The sequence below is a fragment of the Anolis carolinensis genome, chromosome 6 (assembly GCF_035594765.1).
Source record: "Anolis carolinensis isolate JA03-04 chromosome 6, rAnoCar3.1.pri, whole genome shotgun sequence".
Classification (NCBI taxonomy): Eukaryota; Metazoa; Chordata; class Lepidosauria; order Squamata; family Dactyloidae; genus Anolis; species Anolis carolinensis.
Genome location: NC_085846.1, coordinates 55,933,611 through 55,956,114, shown reverse-complemented (window position 1 = coordinate 55,956,114; position 22,504 = coordinate 55,933,611). Strand labels below are relative to the sequence as shown.

Sequence of the window (22,504 nt, the reverse complement as noted above, 5' to 3'; positions counted from 1 at the left end):
AGGCCATGGGTCATTTAAGGGGAACGGAAATCTGAAAATGCATATTCTTCAGTGTCTAGAGCTGGGAACGACTAAAGGTAATAAAGTGCATGGAATAGCCAAGGCCTAGGTAAAGCACATGGATAATTATCAGTTATGAGAAGGCACCTGTAAACATCCAAGTTTTCAGATTCTTCCAGAAGGAATCCAGGGTGGGAGCTAATCTAATCTCCTTTGGGAGGAAGTTCTAGAGCCTGGGGGCCACCATCGAGAAAGCCCTCTCTCTCGTCCCCATCAACCTTGCTTGAGACGGAGGTGGGATCGAGAGGAGGGCCTGCCTAGCATATCTTAGAGCCCGTGTGGGTTCATAGGGGAAGATGTGTTCATCAAGATAGGCAGGTCCTGAGCCATTTAGGACTTCATAGGTAATCACCTGCACCTTGAATTGGGACCGGAAACTGATTGGCAGCCAGTGGAGCTCTTTTAATAGTGGGGTTTACTCACAAACTTCATGTTTTCAGCATACAGGTACTTTGCATATCAATCCAGTTACAAATAGGATTTGAAGTAGTTTCTCTATATAGGTAACACAGGGCATCTTTGTTATAATCAACTCTCCAAAGTCAATATGCCCAAATGTGAACACTGCCGTAGTTTGGGGAAAATAGACCTTGACATTTGGGAGTTGTATTTGCTGGGATTTATAGTTCATCTACAATCAGGAACATTCTGAACTTGGCACAAATACTCAATATGCTCAAATTTGAACACTGGTGGAGTTTGGAGAAAGTAGACGTCAACGTTTAGGAGTTGTAGTTGCTGGGATTTATAGTTCACCTACAATCAAAGTGCCCCTCGAACCCCACCAACCATAGAATTGGGCCAAATTTCCCAGTCAGAACCCTTATAACCAACAGAAAATACTGGAGGGATTTGGGAGGAATTGACAGTGATTTAGGGGAGACGTAGTTCACTTACCTCTGGAGAGCACTGTGAATCCAAACGACTTGGATATGCAGATCACTGCAAAAGTTCCGTTCTTTGTCCTGGCAAGAGAAACTGTGCCCCCCAGAAGTTTCATGAAACATCTCCCACACAAACAAACCTCATGGGGTAGGACCACTACTGCCCAAGTCAGCAGTACACGATCAAACAGGAACACACAATTCTAAGAAAGAACTTTGTCATTATTGCCTGGCCATCTGTCAAGTCAGATTTCATTGTGTACTTGTGGCATTGAACAACAGGGTGTTGTTCCTGGGTTATATATAGCTTTTCCTATTAGCCACTTGCATGACTTTAGCTCTCAGTATTTACATTCCTCTCCAGCACATCCATGTCCCAACAGTCAGTACTAAGTTTTTGCCATGCCATTTACTAAACTGTACCCATGTTATCAGGGAGCCCTGGTGGCGAAGTGTGTTAAAGCACTGAGCTGCTGAACTTGCAGACCGAAAGGTCGCAGGTTCAAATCCCGGGAGCGGAGTGAGCACCCGCTCTTAGCTCCAGCTTCTGCCAACCTAGCAGTTCGAAAACATGCCAATGTGAGTAGATCAATAGGTGCTGCTCTGGCGGGAAGGTAACGGGGCTCCATGCAGTCATGCCGGCCACATGACCTTGGAGGTGTCTACGGACAACGCCGGCTCTACAGCTTAGAAATGGAGATGAGCACCAACCCCCAGAGTCAGACATGACTGGACTTAACGTCAGGGGAAACCTTTACCTTTACCTTTTTACTCATGTTATCAGCATACACTTAATGAGGAACCACATATAACCCTGTTGTTCCCTGGCACAAGTACACCACAAAACCTGTCTACACAGATGGGCATACAACAAAGTCTGAGTAATTATAGTAATGATGGCATTCTGTTCCTGGTTTGAAAGTGCCTGTTCCTGTGTCACTGTGTACAACCTAATGTGAAAGTACTTGTTGCACCCCAGGAACTTCATTTTTTCTGCCACAAACTTCATTAAACAGGTGAAGGATAAAGTTCTTCTTCCCAGGACAAAGTTTTTGCCTTCTACTCAAGTGTAACCTTCTTTTTAGAAACCAGCCAATCAGGAACAAGCATCTAAAACCCAGGAACAAACCCAGATAAAAAAAATCATGTGATTTCTATTTGCAGGGACATACAGACATGCGAAGATCCAGATATTCAGCTAAAACCCTATGAATATATGACCTACTGACAGACCCCACCTGGACATGGAAAGCGCCTTAAATGTATATTTAAATGTATAATTATGTATATTTCAATGTATATTTTTAATTTTATTGTAATTTTTAATCTTGATGGATTTTTTAATTTGATGAAAACTGTTTTTTGAGGTGTATGTTTATATTGTAAGCCGCCCTGAGTCCCCTGATGGGTGAGAAGGGCGGGGTAGAAGTGATGTAATAAAATAAAAAAATAAATAAAACCCGTGATATTCCCGCACCTGGAAATCTCACTTTTTTTGCGTTTTGTAGCAGTTGCTTCCGGGTTTACAGGGAACGGCATCTGGCCACCCTCCTGTTTGCTGCGGGAGCTCCTGGGATAAAGATACTGTCTGGACGGGCACCGGGTCTCTTATAACTGTAGTGGTACATTTTCCAACACCTAATATCTTCTATTCTGATTTCTCCCCCTGCAGTGACCATTTTCATATGGTAGGGAGAAGACAACTGGTGTCATGATTTGCTAGCTGATGCATTAACTGATGTACAGTTCATTAGTGGAACAGCTGTATTGCCATATTATTGTATTCACACACCTGGTACTGGGATACATTAATGTCATCCAGCCATCAGCTATTACAAGCAATAATTTATCAGCAATCAATACTCTCACATGTTGCTCAATGTGACACCTAGATTTTGGAAGCAGATGTGTGGCTCGTTCTGTAAAGGGAAACAGTCTCAGACATTTCTGAAAACCTTAACTTGGGAAAGGGACAGAATACAAAACTGCCTTCTTTGCGGATGGGGGGGTAGGGAGAGGATGTTAATGTCTGCCATCATAAGTAACAACAGTTTATGTCAGTTCACTGGAGCAGCGAATGAACCAAAACTCCACAAACCGTCAAAATACAAAGCATGCTGCAAGCAGGATTTACATAGTCTGAATATTTTATACTTGGGTGTTCAGTCAGGAAGCGTTAGCTACTGAAATGTGTAATACGACGTACATGGTAAATTTCTTGTTAACCTTTAACAGTTTAAAGCCTCCTCCTCAGCTCCTTCTAATTCTTCAGTCTTCTAATTTTATTTTTCACGCTTTTATAAGTTCGTGTGCATGCAAGATAAGAGTGCAGTTGGTCTTTCCATAAACAAAGACATGCAATAGATAAGAAATAGGAGATCAAACTTTCAGGACACCGAATCACTACCAGCACAACAAAAAGAGACAGTAATGGGAAGCAAAGGGTTACCTTTCTGACCACCACACCTGTAAATAAAATCACAGTCCTTTTTGAGAAAAAAGTTTAGGCTTTTAAAATAAAGCCACAGTCTTGTTAGGATGATGAACAAAAAGAAACAGTAATGGGAAGCAAAGGGTTACCTTTCTGACCACCACACTTGTAAATAAAATCATAGTCCTTTTTGAGAAAAAAGTTTAGGCTTCTAAAATAAAGCCACAGTCTTGTTAGGATGATTGAATATTGAGGCTGCAGATTATAGTGAGTGTTTTGGCTTGGACGAATAGCTGTTTGTCTCTCCTTATTTATTTGGTATCGAGTATTTGTCAATGTCATTTCATATCTGCAAAAAATTCATATGTTATAGGAAGTATATGTATGTGTGGGAGAGAGTGGTGAAGGTCACATGACTGTTTCATCCTATTTGGTGGAGCTGCTTTACTTTTTTTCTCTTCCCCCTTGCTTTTGGTGATGGCTGGGAGTGCAGAAGTTGATTGACAGATGCATGCCAGAAACCCCCATTCTCGTTTTCAAAGGCTACATATGATGGATTGCGATCTTGCAGCTCAGCAGGACACAGGGACCATGCAAGCTGTAATTGGTCAGGTATGGAGTCAGCCATTTCTCAACTCCCCTTTTATCCCCCCCCCCCCACAAGAGACTAACCATATGATTCACATAATTCATATTTACAGTACCATCTTTCTGTCTGTAGCTTCAGCTGCAAGTAACTGCGGAGGCAGAAAGTGTGGGGGGGGGGGGGGGAGGCAACAAAAGGCCACATTAATCTGGCCAGAGGCATAAGTGGTTAAAAATGTCATTCTGGTTTTTTTTTAATCCCATTGCGATTTTTTTTTTAGCTTAGTGTTTGGGGCTCAAATTCATGCAAGTAAAACAAACAAAGTGTAAAGAAAGTGCTCGTAATGTTTACATGGGGAGTTGTGATGTCTGTTTTCTGTTTTCGTTGCGGATCGACTGTATTCCTTTGGCATGTAGCATGTGGATTTTTCTTTCTTCTTTCTCCCTAACCCAGATATAATGTGTGATTTCAGCTGGGTAAATGTAGGAGCCCTGGCTACGGCTGCAAAGGGGCAGCTTGCAAATTAAACACACGGCCACCATCTGAAAGGTCCAGGTGGTCCGCTCCTGTTTCCGAATGCAATCCAGCACAACAGCTCTAATAAACAGCTCTGTTTAGTTCTCCCTGCGCTGTATCCAGGGAGGTGAGGCTGGTCTGGGGCTGCTGTGATGAAATGCCAGAAGGACATCTCTCAGAGGCCTCACAAGCTGCTTTTGAGAGCTTTTCCGCTTTGCCGTCTTTGTCTTCCAAATGGGTCAGTGTGAGTCCTTCTCTTGATGTTACATTTGGTTCATTTGTAATTTCTTTTTTTTACCTGAGAAGTGTGCGTCGTCTCTGTGTATCTGTGTTTTTACACCTATCGTTCTGCTTAGTGTTGCCTTCCCAGATGCTATTTTTTTTAAAAAAAAATCATTGTCTTTTCATCTGGCTCCAAATTATTACTGAAAGTGATGAGAGAGACCTGCTGCAGAGAGGAGAGGCCAGTTTTCTTCGATGGGAGCAGCAAATGGGAGAGGGCAGAGGGGTGTCCTTTGCATTTGCCCACAAAATGTGAAGTACTCTGCACCTGCTCATTAACTACCGACAAGCCTCGGTGAGAGATAAAAGACATTTAGGGATCCTTTAAAAGTTTGTATTCCATATTTTTTAAAGGTGCTGCGATTAATGCTGCTAACACGAACAGCACTGTATTTGTATCCAAAGTAGTGGGATGAAAGGGGAAGAAAACAGGCATTTTTCAAGTTGTTACAGAGAAATGGAGAAGTCTCACAGAACACATGGTTTATTAATATCAGCATCTTCAGTAATGCATTTGAGAAAGAGAATGTAGCATCACATTTGCTAGAGCCTTACATTGCTGTAAATGTTTTTTAAAATAGATTTTAAACATCAAAACTATCATGTACGCTTCAAAGCAGAATGAAAATATGCGCAATGTTTAAGGTTTTAATGTATTTTAAACACATTCAGCACAGTATATATGTGTTTCCATGTGCATGTGTGAAGCACTGACACAAATTTATCTTTGATGATTACATATTTACATAACCAACTTTTACTCAAAACTTTGAGAGGCAAGCATTGTTGATGCTTGTGAGATCATCTTTAATGCAACTATTCCTGTGCATATGCAAAAGTTTAAACTATTTTACATTTGTAATTTAAAAAACAACAACAAAATATGCCTGATTTTTCACTATTTTTGTTTTCAATTACTTTAAGATAGGCTAAATTACTCTAAACATAGCTGTATTGATTTTTCAATCCAAACACTTAAAAGAAAGCATGAGAGTTTTGAGCTGTACAAGGCATGAATGTAATATACATCAGTCACTCGTTTTATTACTTGTTAGGCACCATAATATGTCATTGGTGTACCTAATAAAACTATGTTTTTATTTAACATATAAGAAAATAAAACATTTATTATTCAAATATAGCTAGTTGCAAGGATGCTTTGGTAGAACTTTGGTTATTTTAATTTCTCTTTAAAAAAGGAAGATAAACAATAATAGTAAAAGTTAAGATGTTGTTCTCTCCTTGGTGTTATGGGGAAATGTTACAGGTATTTCAAGCATAACATACATAAAAAGCAACTACTGTGCAGTCAGATACCAAAAATAATGGTACAGTAGAGTCTCACTTATCCAACATAAATTGGCCGGCAGAACGTTGGATAAGCGAATATGTTGGATAATAAGGAGGGATTAAGGAAAAGCCTATTAAACATCAAATTAGGTTATGATTTTACAAATTAAGCAGCAAAACATGTTATACAATGAATTTGACAGAAAAAGTAGTTCAATATGCAGTAATGCTATGTAGTTATTACTGTATTTACGAATTTAGCACCAAAATGTCATGATATATTGAAAACATTGACTACAAAAATGCGTTGGTTAATCCAGAATGTTGGATAAGTGAGACTCTATTGTATGTTTTTATTTAACATATAAGAATATAAAACATTTATTATTCAAATATACCTAGATGCAAGGATGCCTTGGTAGAACTTTGGTTATGTTAATTTCTTTTTTAAAAAGAAAGATAAACAGTAATAGTAAAAGTTAAGATGTTGTTCTCTCCTTGGTGTTATGGAAAAATGTTACAGGTATTTCAAGAATAACATACATAAAAAGCAACTACTGTGCGGACAGATACCAAAAATAATGGTATTAATTTCTCAGGGAATTACAATTACACAGGTTGCATTAGAAGTAAATGGCTGTTGTGTTATGTGGTTCACATAATGCTTTATCTATTTTTAACAAAATGTTTCTTTTGGACATTGAAATATCCATGTCAGTAAAAAAAAGTGCATTCTAAATTTTTGCTCATGTTCCTCTGCATATGAAACTTTCTGGGGAAATAAGTATGATCTTAAAAGCTGTGATCAATAATCTCTAAGTGCCAAATAATTAGATTGTTCATCAAGCCACAATCATCTGAGCAACTGTCACATTACTGTATGTGAACAGACACAGTCAGGAATGTCAAAACTGTGTGTAGTAATGACAGTAGAATCAAAAATACTAAACACTTATTTGTTACTCAAAATACAAATCTCAATAGAATACAGGAGTGCAAACAACGGAAAGGACAGCATTAAAAGGATCATCAGTTCAGGATGCTGCTTCATTTAATTAAAGGAATTTCCTGATCTTTTTACCTTGATACTTAGCTATCCCTAAGCACCACTTTCCAAATTGAATTGCACTGACAAGTGGCATTAGCCAGGAGAGAGAGCTGCGATGCTAGCGGTGGTACCTAGAAACAGTGCAGACTGGGTTGGGAGGGACAAAATTGTGTGCCCAACTTCCCTTGTCTTTCCTCCCCCAACCTCTCTTGAGCAAGGAATTAAGCCTCCAAATACTCTAAAGAAAAAAACTCCTTCCTCGCCAGGTGAAATTGTAGACGCTTGTTGTGATTTTTGAATTATAGCTGAAGTGTTTAGAGTCCTTAACAGAGGAACAAATCTTGCCACAATGCCTCTTATTATCCTAATGTTTTTGTTTTGTTTTTCCAAACCTTTTGAAACAGGGGGAATGGACCCTGTCCTTTCTCCATCTCACTTTTGCTAGCCAGGTCACCTAATTATTTTAATTGTATGTTATCTTTCAACTTTGCTCAGTCCCGGTCTTGGCAGAAACTTGCTCCCTTCCCCCCTCAATCTTCCCCCAAGACCTGAGTTTGTGAGTGACAGGTCGGTTCATCAGTGTTACAGCCCTCCTGTTTTTGTCTCATCTCATGCAGACAGGTCACTGTGTCCAATCACCCTTCTGGCTCTCTTGTCCCTTGGGAAGCCAAAGCCAGCCTACCATCTTGATCCTCCGGCCTCGGGGCCCAAATCTCGCTGTACATTTGTCCGTTTGCTGGGTTTTGAAAACATAATGGAATAGAACAGATTAGATGAACTGGTGAAAGAAAAGGATGGCACGGATTAGATAAAAAGGATTTCCATCAAACAGGAATGGGTGTGCCTGTGTCTACTGTGTGTGTTTTCTTATTGTCATACTTCTTACAGTGTGGATAGAAAAAAACATACTGACTTGATATACATTAGTAGCGTTGTATGGGTTAAACAACTTTTTAATTTAAACTCAAATGTTTTCTCTTTTACTTCTTTTTTTTAAAAAAATAAATTTTTATTAAAAAGAAGAAAAAAACCCCGATTTATATACATAAAAGTGGGGGAACAATATAAGTACAGTAGAGTCTCACTTATCCAACATAAACGGGCCGACAGAATGTTGGATAAGCGAATATCTTGGATAATAAGGAGGGATTAAGGAAAAGCCTATTAAACATCAAATTAGGTTATGATTTTACAAATTAAGCACCAAAACATCATGTTATACAACAAATTTGATAGAAAAAGTAGTTCAATATGCAGTAATGTTATGTTGTAATTACTGTATTTACGAATGTAGCACCAAAATATCACGGTATATTGAAACATTGACTACAAAAATGGCTTGGATAATCCAGAGGCTTGGATAAGCGAGGCTTGGATAAGTGAGACTCTACTGTAGTAGCATTGTATGGGTTAAACAACTTTTTAATTTAAACTCAAATGTTTTCTCTTTTACTTCTTCTTTTTTTAAAAAAAAAATATTAAAAAGAAGAAAAAACCCCGATTTATATACATAAAAGTGGGGGAACAATATAAGTATAGGAAAGTAGAAAACAGCAAAAAAGAAGAAAGAGAAGAAAAAAAGAGGGGGTGAGGTTAGGAAACGGGGTATTTGGTGGCTTCCGTTCTTTCTCCTCCTGTAAAGTAATAGTTTAGCACTGTCAATGTAAAAACTAGATATAAGTTCTTTCCCACTCGTAACTTTAATATTTCTTAAGATAATTTTCTAAAAGTGACCAATCCGTCTTCTTTAATCCACTACCATAGTTTTCTTTTAATAGAAATGTTAATTTATCCATATCTTTTATTTCCATTATTTTAATGATCTAATTATTCGTTTCAGGAATAGTATCCAACTTCCAACTTCTGGCGAAAACTATTCTTGCTGCTGTTGTTAAAAAAGTAAATAATTTATCTAAATTTCGATCTGTGAATAATTCTAAATCAATCATACCCAGAATATAAAATTCCGGTTTCATTGGAAAAGATTTAAAAAAAATTATTTGACATTCAGCGTGGATGTTTTTCCAAAAATTTGATTTTTTTGCATGTCCACCATAAATGGAAGAATGTACTTTCATTTGCCTTGCACTTCTAGCATTTATTGTCCATGTTCTGATACATTCTTCCAAGTTTTGCTGGTGTCATGTACCAGTGGTGCATCATTTTCAAATAATTTTATTTTAAATCAGTTGCGTACGTATACTTTAGTTTCCTCAGCCAAATTTCTTCCCATTCTTTAATTTGTATTGGTCTTCCAATGTTTCTTGCCCACTTTATCACTGAGTTATTAATTTTTTCTGTTTTGGTAGACCATTCAAAAAGTTTATTATATAGTGCTGTAATTAATTTTTTTTTCTGATCTAATCAATTTCTCCCAAAAGTCCTCTCTCTTTTACCTCTGTTCAGAAGATTAATATAGGAAACAAATCAATAGTGGATTATTAATCAGATTTGAAGTACAGTATTGCTTTAATATGAAGTTGATATTTATATATGAAGTTTTTATATTATATGTGACTTATAAAATGGATTGCCAGCCCCAAGACAGCTGGTTAGGTTTTATTCAGAAGAAAATAATTGTCCCTTTAGTTCCAAATCCAATATTTTGGCTTGGTGATACTAAAAGGACCAGTGCCTGGAGAAATGTTCGCTTGCATTCAGTTCTTCCAGCATTTAAAACAATGATCTCTAAGAGCTAAATAAAACATTTTTATGCACCTATCCACGAATAAATATTGAAACTTTTGCTTAAAACATTCATACTTCCCTTTGAAACTGGTTTAATACAGTAGTTGAAAAGTACCGTATATACTCGAGTATAAGCTGACCCGAATATAAGCCGAGGCACCTAATTTTACTACAAAAAAAAAAAAACTGGGAAAACATTGACTTCAGTATAAGCTGAGGGTGGTAAATTTCAGAAATAAAAATAGATACCAATAAAATTACATTAATTGAGGCATCAGTAGGTTAAATGTTTTTGAATATTTACATAAAGCTCAAATTTAAGATAAGATTGTCCAACTCTGGTTAAATTATCATTCTTATCTTCTTCAATGTAAAGGTGCTTATGTATCCTTTTAATAATAATAGAGTAAAATATTACATGTAATAATAATAATCAGGGCCTCAAGATTGAACTTCACAGACTCTGGCAGAAACCAGTGCAGGTGGTCCCGGTGGTGATGGGCACACTGGGTGCCTTGCCAAAAGATCTCAGCCGGCATTTGGAAACAATGGACATTGACAAAATTACGATCTGCCAACTGCAAAAGGCCACCCTGCTGGGATCTGCACGCATCATCCGAAAATACATCACACAGTCCTAGACACTTGGGAAGTGTTCGACTTGTGATTTTGTGATACGAAATCCAGCATATCTATCTTGTTTGCTGTGTCATAATAAAATAATAATAATAATAATAAATAGAGTAAAGTAATACATGTAGTAATAGAGCAAAATAATAAATATAATAAGATCAGAGTGAAATAATAAATGTATTAATAATAATAAAAATAGAGTAAAATAAATGTAATAGTAGCAACAATAATAGAGAAAAATAATAAATGTACCATATATTCTCAAGTATAAGCTGACCCAAATATAAGCCAACCAGGACCCTCACCCAAGTATAAGCCGAGGGGGACTTTTTCAGTCTTAAAAAAAGGGCTGAAAAACTACGCTTATACTCGAGTATATACAGTACTTCATAACTTATTTCTCTCAATATGGATTTGTTCAACCTATTATTTTGATACAGCAGTGAGAGAGTTCACTTTTATGCCCTTCAGAGCAGATCTCTGAGAAGTGATGGTGGGCAGGGAACTCCTGGGTCTCAGTCCATTTCTCCATTTACAGACCACCCAAGATTTCCAGGATGATAATTCCCTTTTCAATTAGTTTTTCTACTATCTCCTTGATATAAATAATTTGAGCAAACTATAAATACATTAGGGGCCATGGTGGTGCAGTGGGTTAAACCACTAAGCTGCAGAACTTGCTGATTGTAAGGTCAGCAGTTTGAATCTGTGGGATGGGGTAAGCTCCCATTGTTAGCCCCAGCTTCTGCCAACATGCAAAAGTGAGTAGATCAATAGGTACTGCTTTGGTGGGAAGGTAATGGCACTCCATGCAGTCATGCCGGCCTAGGAGGCATCTACAGACAATGCTGGCTCTTCGGCTTAAAAATGGAGATGAGCACACCCCCGCCCCCCCGAGTTGGACTCAACTAGACTTCATGTCAAGGGGAAATAAAAGGTAAAGGTTTCCCCTGACATTAAGTCCAGTCATGTCTGACTCTGGGGGTTGGTGCTCATCTCCATTTCTAAGCCGAAGAGCCGGCGTTGTCCGTAGACACCTCCAAGGTCATGTGGCCAGCATGACTACATGGAGCACTGTTACCTTCCCACCGGAGCAGTACCTATTGATCTACTCACATTTGCATGTTTTCGAACTGCTAGGTTGGCAGAAGCTGCAGCTAACAGTGGCTGCTCACGCCACTCCCGGGGTTTGAACCTGGGACCTTTCGGTCTGCAAGTTCAGCAGCTCAGTGCTTTAACACACTTCACCACCGGGGTTTGTCAAGGGGAAACCTTTATCTTTATAAATACATTGACTGGTATGAGGAAGGCTTGTTCTTAACAAGTTAAGCAAACATATTATCTATGAACACACATTTTATCTACACCTGAGATGTCATTAATGCATCAGAAGTACATATGTACATGCACAAGATGAGGGAATCCTACTATCCTTTGCCTCCATCCCTATCTGGCAAAAGGGATTTCTGCTTGACTGATCATGTGAAATAGCTCCATGTTTACAAGGAAATGTGTCGTTATTGACCAAAGTCTACAATACAAAGCCTTTATATCCAGTGCTTTTGAACTGCCTTTTAAAAAAGGCGTAAAAGAGGCACAAATATTGGAGGCATATATGCCATCACATTGCAACCCTAAAGACTTTTTTAATACTTTGTTTGTGTTCCTAACAATACAATGTTATGCAAGTTGATTTAAAATGTGTGTGTTCCTTTAGGAACCTAATACAACAAAATAGGTCCATTCCTTCTCTTTTCTATTTATTTACATGTTTAAAAAATCTCATAGTCATGCTTTGGATATCATTAGGAAGACTTCTTTCTCACTGCTAATGTTTGCCAGGACTAGGTCAACACATTTTGTTCCTTGAGATGAAATGACACTCACTGCAGTAAAATTAAAATATAGCAATAAATTAAATAACAGGACATTTGATGCCCATAGATTCCCATTCTACTTAAGCTAATCCTGAGTTTAGCTATTTCTTGAGAAACTCTATGTTCAAAATGCACGGGTATGTGTGTGTCATCATAAGGAGATAGTTATAGACAGAAACAAGTTGAATGATGTTTTGAGTACAGCCAGAACAGTATAAGCAATATTATGCCAAAAAATTCCTTTCATATTTATGAATACCTTTGTACTTTGAAAATAAAGTATTTCTGAAGGAAAACATTTTCTGTTTCTCCAACATACTCCCCCTTTTCCTGAAATTATTATTGAAAGAAGATGCAGGAATGTTGCAATAATATTTTACAATATAAATGTTTGGTGTAGACGAATTTTTTTATCTCGTTAAATTACTCTATGTAATTCTTTGGTACTTGTCCTAGATTCCAGCTAAAGAATGCATTTACTCTGTGCCTTTTCCTTTTAAAGAAGGGTTTATTTTTTATATTAAAAATCTACTTTGCTATTCTATGTAAATAGTTTTCTGCACATAATATTAACTGACAGTAGACCTCTGCAAATACATTTATTTCTAATTGCTCTTAAGACCTGTTGTCTGGTTTTTTATCCTACTTGGTTTTTAAATTTGTGTCCAATACAACTGGTAGTAATTGAAGCCAATTAGGAGGTCATACTGCTTTTTTAAAGAAAAGCATTCAAATATTATTATTTTAACTATTAAGGGAAAAATACAATGCTTGCTTATGTGACCTTTAAATTGTTGGCCATGTTGCAGTCTTTCAGAGGTATAGATGTTTATCTTCAGGCAACACATTTACATTCAAGTGCTTTTTCTGTGTTTCCTAGATTCCTTCCTGATAAGCTAAATACCAGCCTAGGCTACTATTTCGGTGTATAGTACATGGGAGAGACATTTATCTTATAAAGATCTGTAGCTGCAACAAGGCTAAAAAAAAATAAGAACAAGACAATAATCATCTTGATCCATCTCAATCTCAGACAGATGAAAATAAAAATGCTTGTTAAAAATTTTAAAATTAAACGGGTATTAACATTTTTCTATACAAAAATAAGCATGGATGGAAATGGAGTCAAATGTTTGTGCTGATGAATATACTGTAGTTTAAGAAAATCAAGTTTCTAATTTCCCTGTCGCTTATGTTAGCAAGCATTAGATAGTTGATTGTTTTTTTTTTTTAAAGGAAGAAGTTCTTGCAAGCAGGAAGCTGGCATAAGGGAAAGCACTACACTAAGATTTTTTTTCTTCCAAATACTGTAGGTTAATTATACTATATCATAATGTGATCCCGAATCTCAAATCTGGAGTGATGCAGTTAACACTATCCTCTGCATTTTGCAGCATGTGGTGGTATTACTCTTTGCTGTCAACTTCAACTTATGATGTCCCTATGAATGAGAAACTCCTAGGAGCTCTGTTAATCAACTTGTAAACTCAGGCCTATGGCTTCCTTAGAATTTGTAGACCAGGCCAAAGAGTTGTCTAATGGATAATCTTTCCAGTGTGTGAAGATACTTTTGTGAAGGCTTGTACAAGATTGGCATTGAGTTGAGAGTGGGTTCCACACAACTATCTCATGATACACTGGAGCATTACTCATGTTGTGAATGCACCTTCTGGAGTCAATGATACTACTGATAGTAGCAGGAAGAGAAGAAAGACTCCTCGGGAGCAAGACTCATTTGAGGAATTACAGAGAAAGAGGCTTAAAGAGATATCCAAGGAATCAACAGATGGGGATTCATTTGAGGGTTTTGAAGGGGATGATGGGCTTGAAATGGACGTTGGGGATGTGGTGTGGGCAGAAGAGGATGGCATGGACTGGACACGCGTTCCAGAGGATTGTGATGGGGAGACTGGGCTCACTGGTAGTGGGGACGCTGAGGAAACATGGGGTCCTTCAGGATCAGACCCAAGGTGGTCTAATTGGAGGAGTGGGGATAGTTCCACAGCTGTGGGTAGGTCTGGGCGTCGGCAGGGCGATTCCAGCTTGGATGAGGAATGGGAGCAATCTGTGGGAAGGGCGGTGCCCAGCTCGAGTTCTGAAGACGAGTTGTAAATAAATTGAGGGCATTTGGCCATTGGGCCCTTGCGTGTGGCAACGTGGTTGTTGGGCGCCATTGGGTTTCGTGTTCATGTTCCTGAAGACTGGCTTGGGACTGTGCAACCGACTTTGCCTCCGTCGTTTTGGCTCCTTGTGTCAACCCATTGACAAGGACTTTGCTGTGACGACTTCTCATCTTGGACCTTGGACTGGACAATGTTTTGGCTTTACTCTTTGCTCCCTATTCCAGCTTGGCTTTGTTCTCAACTCTGTAACTACTCTCCGTTACCGACCGTGGCTTCGTTCCTGACCCTGAAGTAACGCTCTGCTCCCAATTCCAGTTTGACTCCTGGTTCTGCAGTTACTCTCTGTTATCGACCGCTGGCTTCGTTCCTGACCCTGAAGTAATGCTCCGCTCCCAGTTCCAGTTCGACTCCTGGTTCTGCAGTTACTCTCCGTTATCAACCGCTGGCTTCGTTCCTGACCCTGAAGTAATGCTCCGCTCCCAATTCCAGTTTGACTCCTGGTTCTGCAGTTACTCTCCGTTATCAACCGCTGGCTTCGTTCCTGACCCTGAAGTAATGCTCCGCTCCCAGTTCCAGTTCGACTCCTGGTTCTGCAGTTACGCTCCGTTACTGGTCACTGGCTGGGCTTCTGACCCTGCAGTAACTCTGTGTCCTATGTTACTTTGTTTCTGGCACTGGTTTGTTTGCGCTGCCTCCGGCGACAAAGTTTGGCCCGGTTTGGGACATTGTTTGTTTTGAACCTTAAAACTCTATTTTGTTACCCAGTTGGGGTTCTGCTTATTTTGGACCCTTGGGAATTCAGCCTGCAGTTTGTTTCGCCTTCTTCAAGTTATCCTGCAATTTTGAGCTGAATCTAAGCAGTTTTGTTTTAATCCGGATTATATCTCTGGATAATCCAGATTATACTCCAGTTTGGTTTTTTGGAGTTTTCTCAGTTTTAATGCCTTTTTCACACTGAAGTTTAAGTGTTGCAAGCTCCTGTGTTTGTTTTATGAGCTTTTTTGAGTTGTTTATGCAATAAACTGTATTTACATCCACTGGCTGGCGTCTGACCTTGACAACTCATTTGTGAGAATAGGTCCTAGGAGCAGAGTGTATGCCCAATTTCAGGTGATCTGAGGATACCACTCTGTTTTTTTTATTTGTAGGGACCAGTAATACTCTTTTTGAAATATTTGTGGTTGCATGCAAGATTTTTAACCAAGCATTATACAGATGACCATCTTAAAGGATATGGAAAAATTATTTTGGATGACCCGAAATTGGGAGTCTGTAAGGTAATCTTTTCAAGTTCTGTCTTCAGTCATTTTCAGTATGAATGACCACAAGTCTTCACAGCATATATACATGTGTGCCTCCAGACTGAATATATTTAATTATCAATGAATATGAGGCATCATAAATTACATGCCAATTGCAAACAATTTGTGTTGTATTCAATGCCCTTTATTTACAAATTAAGGACATTAAAAGGTTAATTCTCTTCACATACTTTAGGGCTTTATTTACATTTGATGTAGCTTCAGGTTCTTTTAAAATAGTTGACATGAAATCTGGGTTGATAGGACCATTTCTTCTTCTTTTTAAAAAACGGACAGATTAGCTATTGATATTTGCCAGTGATTCTCTGTTGACTGATACTGCTGCTCCGTATGAGAGTTTTATCTAACAGTTGTATCAAAAGATCAAGAGAATGTTCTCTAGAGGGTGAAAAGCTAAGAATGCCAATACTAAAGATTTATTTCTTTGAATCAAATATATAAATTGATAACTTTCTTACATAGTAAAAATGTAGTTGAAGCAAAAAGTATTCATTTTTGTTATCTTCTGCTATTCATGTATTTAATGTACATTCTAATATGATGTACATCCTAATAGAATTACCTTTAATGTAATCGTAATACACATTCTCCATCATACAATGACTTGATCCTTGTTTTTCTTAACTCATAGTTCTATTATTTTAAATGGATTTTTCTCTGTTCATTTTTGATGTGAACAAAAAAAATTCAGGGAGAGAGGGTGGGTTAGAAATAAAGTATTATTATTATCATCTTTTTTATTATTTGAAACACAACAAGATGAGTCCACAGCAGACACTCTGCTGGCTGTTGTATTGGATCACACGTTGGACACTTCCCAAGTGTCTAGGACTGTGTGATGTATCGGCGAATAATATGTGCAGATCCCAGCAAGGTGGCCTTCTGCAGCTGGCAGATGGTAATTTTGTCAGCGTCGATTGTGTTTAAGTGCGGACCAAGGTCTTTAGGCACTGTACCCAGTGTGCTGATCACCATTATTATTATTATTATTATTATTATTATTATTATTATTTGTTTTTTTAATGTGATGTTAATTGTCTCACATTTTCTTTCTATATACTTAGGCTCATAAAGCTCATATATGTAGACATTCCTGGCATTAACATTGCTATTAACAGGGCTGAGTTCATTTCCACATCAAAAACTCCAGCATTTATTGAAAGGGGTAACACTTACATAGATGCTCATGTGGTAAAGAAAATGTATACACACACACCAGGATGAATAAACAATAGTGCTTGCTTAGCAGTAATATAAAAAATTCAGTGGGACATATATGTTAAAATCATGTTTATGTTGGTTCTCCTGGACCTCACAGTGGCTAGGGCCTGGATCAGTTTGACTGAAAGTGATTTGTAATATTTGGTGATCCATTTCATGTAATCGCCTGAAAATAGAATGAGGAGGAGGGAACCAAAAAGTTGGGCAAAATGTATCAAGAGAGCCTGATTTATCGGTTACTGGAGAGGATGGAGTTAAGTCTGCGTTATACCTGAAACAGGGTCTGCCATGGGGCTCCTGGAGAAGATCCTGCAGCGTCTTTTCTCCCTCCCTAGACAGGTTATCTAGGCTCTTCCTCCAGAGAGGGACCTGCTGGCAAAAAGTGTTTTTCAAAATTATGGGAATGTTTTGGGTAGATCTGTTGTCAGGGAAACAGGCAGTGATTCTCATGAGACTTGGTCAGGGATTGACTCTGAAAGGAATGTGGAGGAGACAGGAGGGTTACAGATAACCCAGTGTTTACAGATCAGAAGGGATAGTGTGAAACAAGAGACAAATCCGGTGTTCCCAGAGACTGAAAGATAAACAAAGGGAACCCAGGTGTGAGAAAGGGTGATGTCATGGACAAGAGAGAGGATTCTTAAGGAATTGGAGTCAATGTTTGGTAGGGAGATCAACATTGGGTTTTCATGTGTCAAGTTGCCTGTCTTGGGAGCTCTGAATTAAGAGTTCTGTTTTTGGGCTTGTATCTTGTTTTCCTGTTTAAGTTCCCTGCCTCTTGTTTGGATTACAATTTTTGTTTCAAATTTCAAGCCTTTGGGATTATAGTTAAATTCAAGTATCAAACGTTTGGATTCTCGTGATGTTCATGCTTTCAAGTTTTTGGATATAATTCTAGTTTAAATGCAACAGCGCCTGGATTACAGTTTCTTGCTTTTGCCTTAAGTGATTTTGGAATACCTATTCAGAGTTGGTCATTGCTTTTTTGTTAAGCTTCTGGAAATCTAGTTCATGGATGTATTTTAAAACTGTTTTCATATTATACTCTTTTCTTAATAAACTTACTATTCTTGTTCATCTGTGTTGTGCTTGGATGAAAAAGGGATCAAGTAGACAACTGGGCTGCTGCAACACAGGGTTGGGAAGGTTTTTTGAGGGCTGTCCAGGATGGCTGGACAGCGAGACAAACAAGCTGGGATGAGGACTAAAATATTTCTTCTACACTCAAGTAAAAAGGGAGTATCCTAAAATCTAAAATACCCCCTTTTATCAAAATTGGACCTTAAAAATTGGGTGTGTTTTCCAATTGATTAAATATGGCAATACTTTTACTGTATGATAATGACATAAAAGCATAATGTCATAGTGTAAATTCATTTTTATTCCCAGAAGATTGCTCCATAGGGGCCTCCAGATGTGATTTATTTAATTTGTTTCCTCACTTGCACATTCAGATCCCTTTGATCTTTTAACAAAGAATGCAGGAGATCTCAATTATCCAACTGAATTAGATATCATTACCCAGAAGTTTAAGTCCAATAATAAAATATTATGAGAGATCAGTACTTCTGGGGTGGACCAAAGACTTCCTACTGTTGTTTTAGTGGAACACACTTGTGCCTCTGTCATACTTTCAGTTCAGTGGAGCAGCGTCTTTCTTTTTAAAAAATGCAGTCAAGACATAGCAGGAGACATCTTATGTAGACAGAAGTCGTTTATAGATGTCTCGTTCTATAGAAGCAGAGGATTGAAACAAGCAACAACTAAAAAGCCTGAGGTATTTGCAGCTGGTTTAAAATATTGCAGTAACTGTGAAATGTAATAATAGTTAAATACCTTTTTGCTGTAGTACAGACTAAGTGGCACAGTTTCCAACATACTGGGTCAAATTCTGACACACTTTATTCTGTGGTCCACTGGACTGGCAACAAGTATGCCTTGATATTTATTTCAGTAGAACTACAGTAGAATTTCTAATTACGGTGAAGAAGAATTAATTTTACCTAAAGCACCTTATTAGCCAGGAAACTTCACAATTGAAATGCAGCTCGTTCCTTTCTCAACCATTCAAACCATTCCCTGCAACAAATGAAACATTTGCAAACTACTTCTACAGTACAATGTCTGTGTTTTTTGTACTAAACTCAAAGATTAAAAAACTCAAATACCCCTCCCCCTAAAAAGCAATGTTCTGTGTGTTTCTGTGGAATTCAAATCAGACTGTACATTTTCTGTACTGACTTCATTTCATGTAAAAAAGTTCACGTAATACCTCCACATTCAGGGCCGTAGCCAGAAAAAAATTTGGGGGGGGGGTTAACCCCTTGCACACACCCCTCCCCGCTACAAACCTGTCAATATCTGCTTGAGATAGTGCCTGGAGGGACTCTTAATGTTTTGTGTCTCATAGACTTAGCATGGGGATTTGGTTAACCAGTTAAAATTCATGAGTAAACCAGGGTTTTTTTATAACCTGAAAAATTTCGGGGGGGGGGGGTTGAACCCCTAAAACCGCCCCCTCGCTACAGGCCTATCCACATTTGTTGGTTGTTGATCTCTTTGTTTCATCTCTTATTCTCTTCCTCGCTTCTGAACCTATTTAAGAGCAGCTTCTGTCTCACATTTCCAAATACTTAACTGATCATACAGACATAATAGGAAGGAATTGAAGAAGTAAAATATATTTGGCTTCCACATTTGTGGGTCTGGCTTTTGCAGGTTTGATTATTCACTAATTTTCTTAATAAGTTCTTACCAGGAATTTTCTTTCTTTCACTGGAAGGTGGCCATAGAATTGTGCTTGAGGACCCAGAGATTCCTAGAGCGGTTTCTCTAAGGTTTTTAAAAAAATGATTTTTAAAAAATGAAAAGTACAGGGTCCTGTACTTCTAATCCCAGCAGATGTGGAGGGGCCCATTACTTCTCTATTGAAATGTTTTGTTTTTGGTATTCCCAACTTCTCTCTCATCTCTTTTTTGCTTAATTCTTTACATTTTAAGGCATTCAGTGATTGAATACAATATTGTTTTTTGTAAATGCAAGAGTTAAAATAGAATATTTATATTTAATGGGATAATAACAATCTGCACCAAAAGTAGAAAATATATTGATTCCTTTCTTGTTTTAGATGTGTAGAATATGCCTCATATTTGTTACTTGGATTACACAAGACAAGAATCTTATAAAATCACAGAAGTTGCTTTGTATTTTTCTTGTTGATTTAGAAGAAGTTGAAGTGTATGGTGAACACAAGAATGACTGCTAATGGGAATAAAGCACCTCTGTCTTATTCTACGTACTTTATGCTGTGATCTTAGTGTTGTAACATAAAATTGGTTATATTTATTATTAGGACTGCAAGTACTGTTCCATTATCCAAGTGGCCACAAGGGGTCACTAGAGAGAGATGGATAGACCGTATGATGTCAAATAGGAGAAGAGGAGCCATGACGGGCTGCCATGTGGTCCGTTTTGGCCAAAAAAACCAAGGCCCTTACTGTTACAGCCTGCCTAACATGCCAGATTGGCCGAAATGAACTGACCATACCAAATCCGTGTACAAGCCTAGAAATAAATGCTTAAATACAATTATCATTAATTTGGAGAACATTGGTAGGGTTCCACCTAGGTGCAGTGCCCAGAGAATGAGGAGCCTTATCATTTTTGTTGCTTTCCTTATGATCCCCTTATCAGTAGTGACCTTTCTTCTTGCTTTTGGGATACACTGGGATCTTTGGTAATTCAGTTTTGTTGGTTTATTAAACACGCCTTTTCATTCAGGACTTTGGATGCCCGTGAAACTGATCAGAGAGACCCTTGAAACTTTGTTCTAATTAAACATGCCTGGTTTGTTTTTATTGACTCCTTACTGGATCAGATTGTTTTTAGAGCTGTCTTTTATTAGTATTTATGTTTCCCATTGTTTTTGCTTGCAAACTGCTCTGTCACCTCTTCATATCAGGAGAACTAAAAGAAAAGATGCACACACACAGGTTGAGAGATATTGAGAGAGAGAGAGAGAGAGAGAGAGAGAGAGACAGAGAGAGAGAGAGAGAGAGAATTGGTGAATAACTTAAAAATATTTGTGACAATTAATACATGTTCCAAATTTCTATGTTTTAATTAGCTTCTTAACACATTGCCTGGAACAAATAAAACCAAAAAGAGGAAGTTCATGCAACCTAAGCAGAACTAAATTGGATGAAGAATCTCTTAAAAGCTCAGACAGCAAGAAAATGAAAAACCCTCCATGTTCCTCAGATGTTTCTTTTGCTTTTGAGACTAGCCTCTTTGACACTGTGAGAATCTCACTACTTAACCTTTTTCTCATCCCTCAAGAGCCCATGAATCATCATAACTTGTTTTCCAGCAGCTATGAATCCCTTCGGAACTGCTCAACATTGCTCCATGTATATAGAGGATGATGCTGGAATTGTTCAGAGTACACCAACCTACTCTCCCTTAAGTTTATAATCAGAAACTGTTTCCCTAGGATATACACATGAAAACACACGCACATACATACAAACTGCATTTTACTTGTTGTTTTGAAATCATTTCCAAATATTATGTTCAATGCTTTTGCTAGAAGAGTAAGCCTTCCAACATGCTTTCTGGACGACTGACAATAATACATTTATTAAATTTCCTTCTGTTCTCTATAAGTACTAGGAAATAAAGTTCAGGCAAATACTGTGAATTCCTATATTATTTTGTATATTTCTGCTGTTATTGTTCTTGCTGCTAGTTTAATTCGAACATTCGAAACATTCAAGCTACAACAGAAGTGACCCTGGCAGTCCAGTTTATTTTAACATTGGACTGAACCTTTCCTATAAAACATTTAAAGGAGTGATCTACCGTATATACTCGAGTATAAGCCGAGCCGAATATAAGCCAAGGCACCGAATTTTACCACAAAAAACTGGGAAAACTTATTGACTCGAGTATAAGCCGAGGGTGGGAAATGCAGCAGCTACTGGTAAATTTCAAAATAAAAATAGATACCAATAAAATTACATTAACTGAGGCATAAGTGGGGTAAATGTTTTTTGAATATTTACCGTATTTCAAAGAAAAACAGTAAGCTAACTCTGTAAGTGCATAAGTAGGGTCAACAAAAACAATATGGTATCAACAATAACTTTATAATAATCATTATCATCATCAACAACAATAACAACAACTTCCTTTGTATCCTGCTTTATCTATCTCCCCATGGGGACTCAGGCCGGCTTCCAACATAGTAACAGGCAAACATTCAATGCCTATATAAACAATGCAGGGCTAGATATAGCTCTATAATTATATATACTAATTTCACATTTGCATTTTCCCCCTGAAAAGTTTGCAAATCCTCTCTCTATATATGTGCATTTCCCTCCTGCAATATTTGCAAGTCCCATTTATCTGTGTTTACATCTATCTAGACATCTGTGTATGTGTCAAAGACAGAACGCCAGCGAGTAAAACAAAACTCAGTTTATTGAGGTTACAGAACTAAAAACGCCCGTAGGAGACAAAGAACAGGGCAAACACTTGAC

General features: G+C 37.9%; 1 protein-coding gene across 4 annotated transcripts in view; it reads left to right on the top strand.

Moving 5' to 3' along the window:
* The first annotated feature begins 3,782 nt into the window (after positions 1 to 3,782).
* The window catches only part of pou6f2 (POU class 6 homeobox 2), a 478,425-nt gene continuing 459,703 nt past the window's right edge, over positions 3,783 to 22,504 (top strand). For 3 of the 4 annotated variants that reach the window (XM_062984247.1, XM_062984243.1, XM_062984241.1), the window contains exon 1: positions 3,783 to 3,987. In XM_062984247.1, coding sequence (XP_062840317.1) covers positions 3,883 to 3,987 — 105 coding nt within the window. In that variant the 5' untranslated portion in view covers positions 3,783 to 3,882. Of the gene's footprint in view, positions 3,988 to 4,333; positions 4,716 to 22,504 lie in introns of those variants that run through there. The other variant, XM_062984242.1, reaches the window with a different exon arrangement.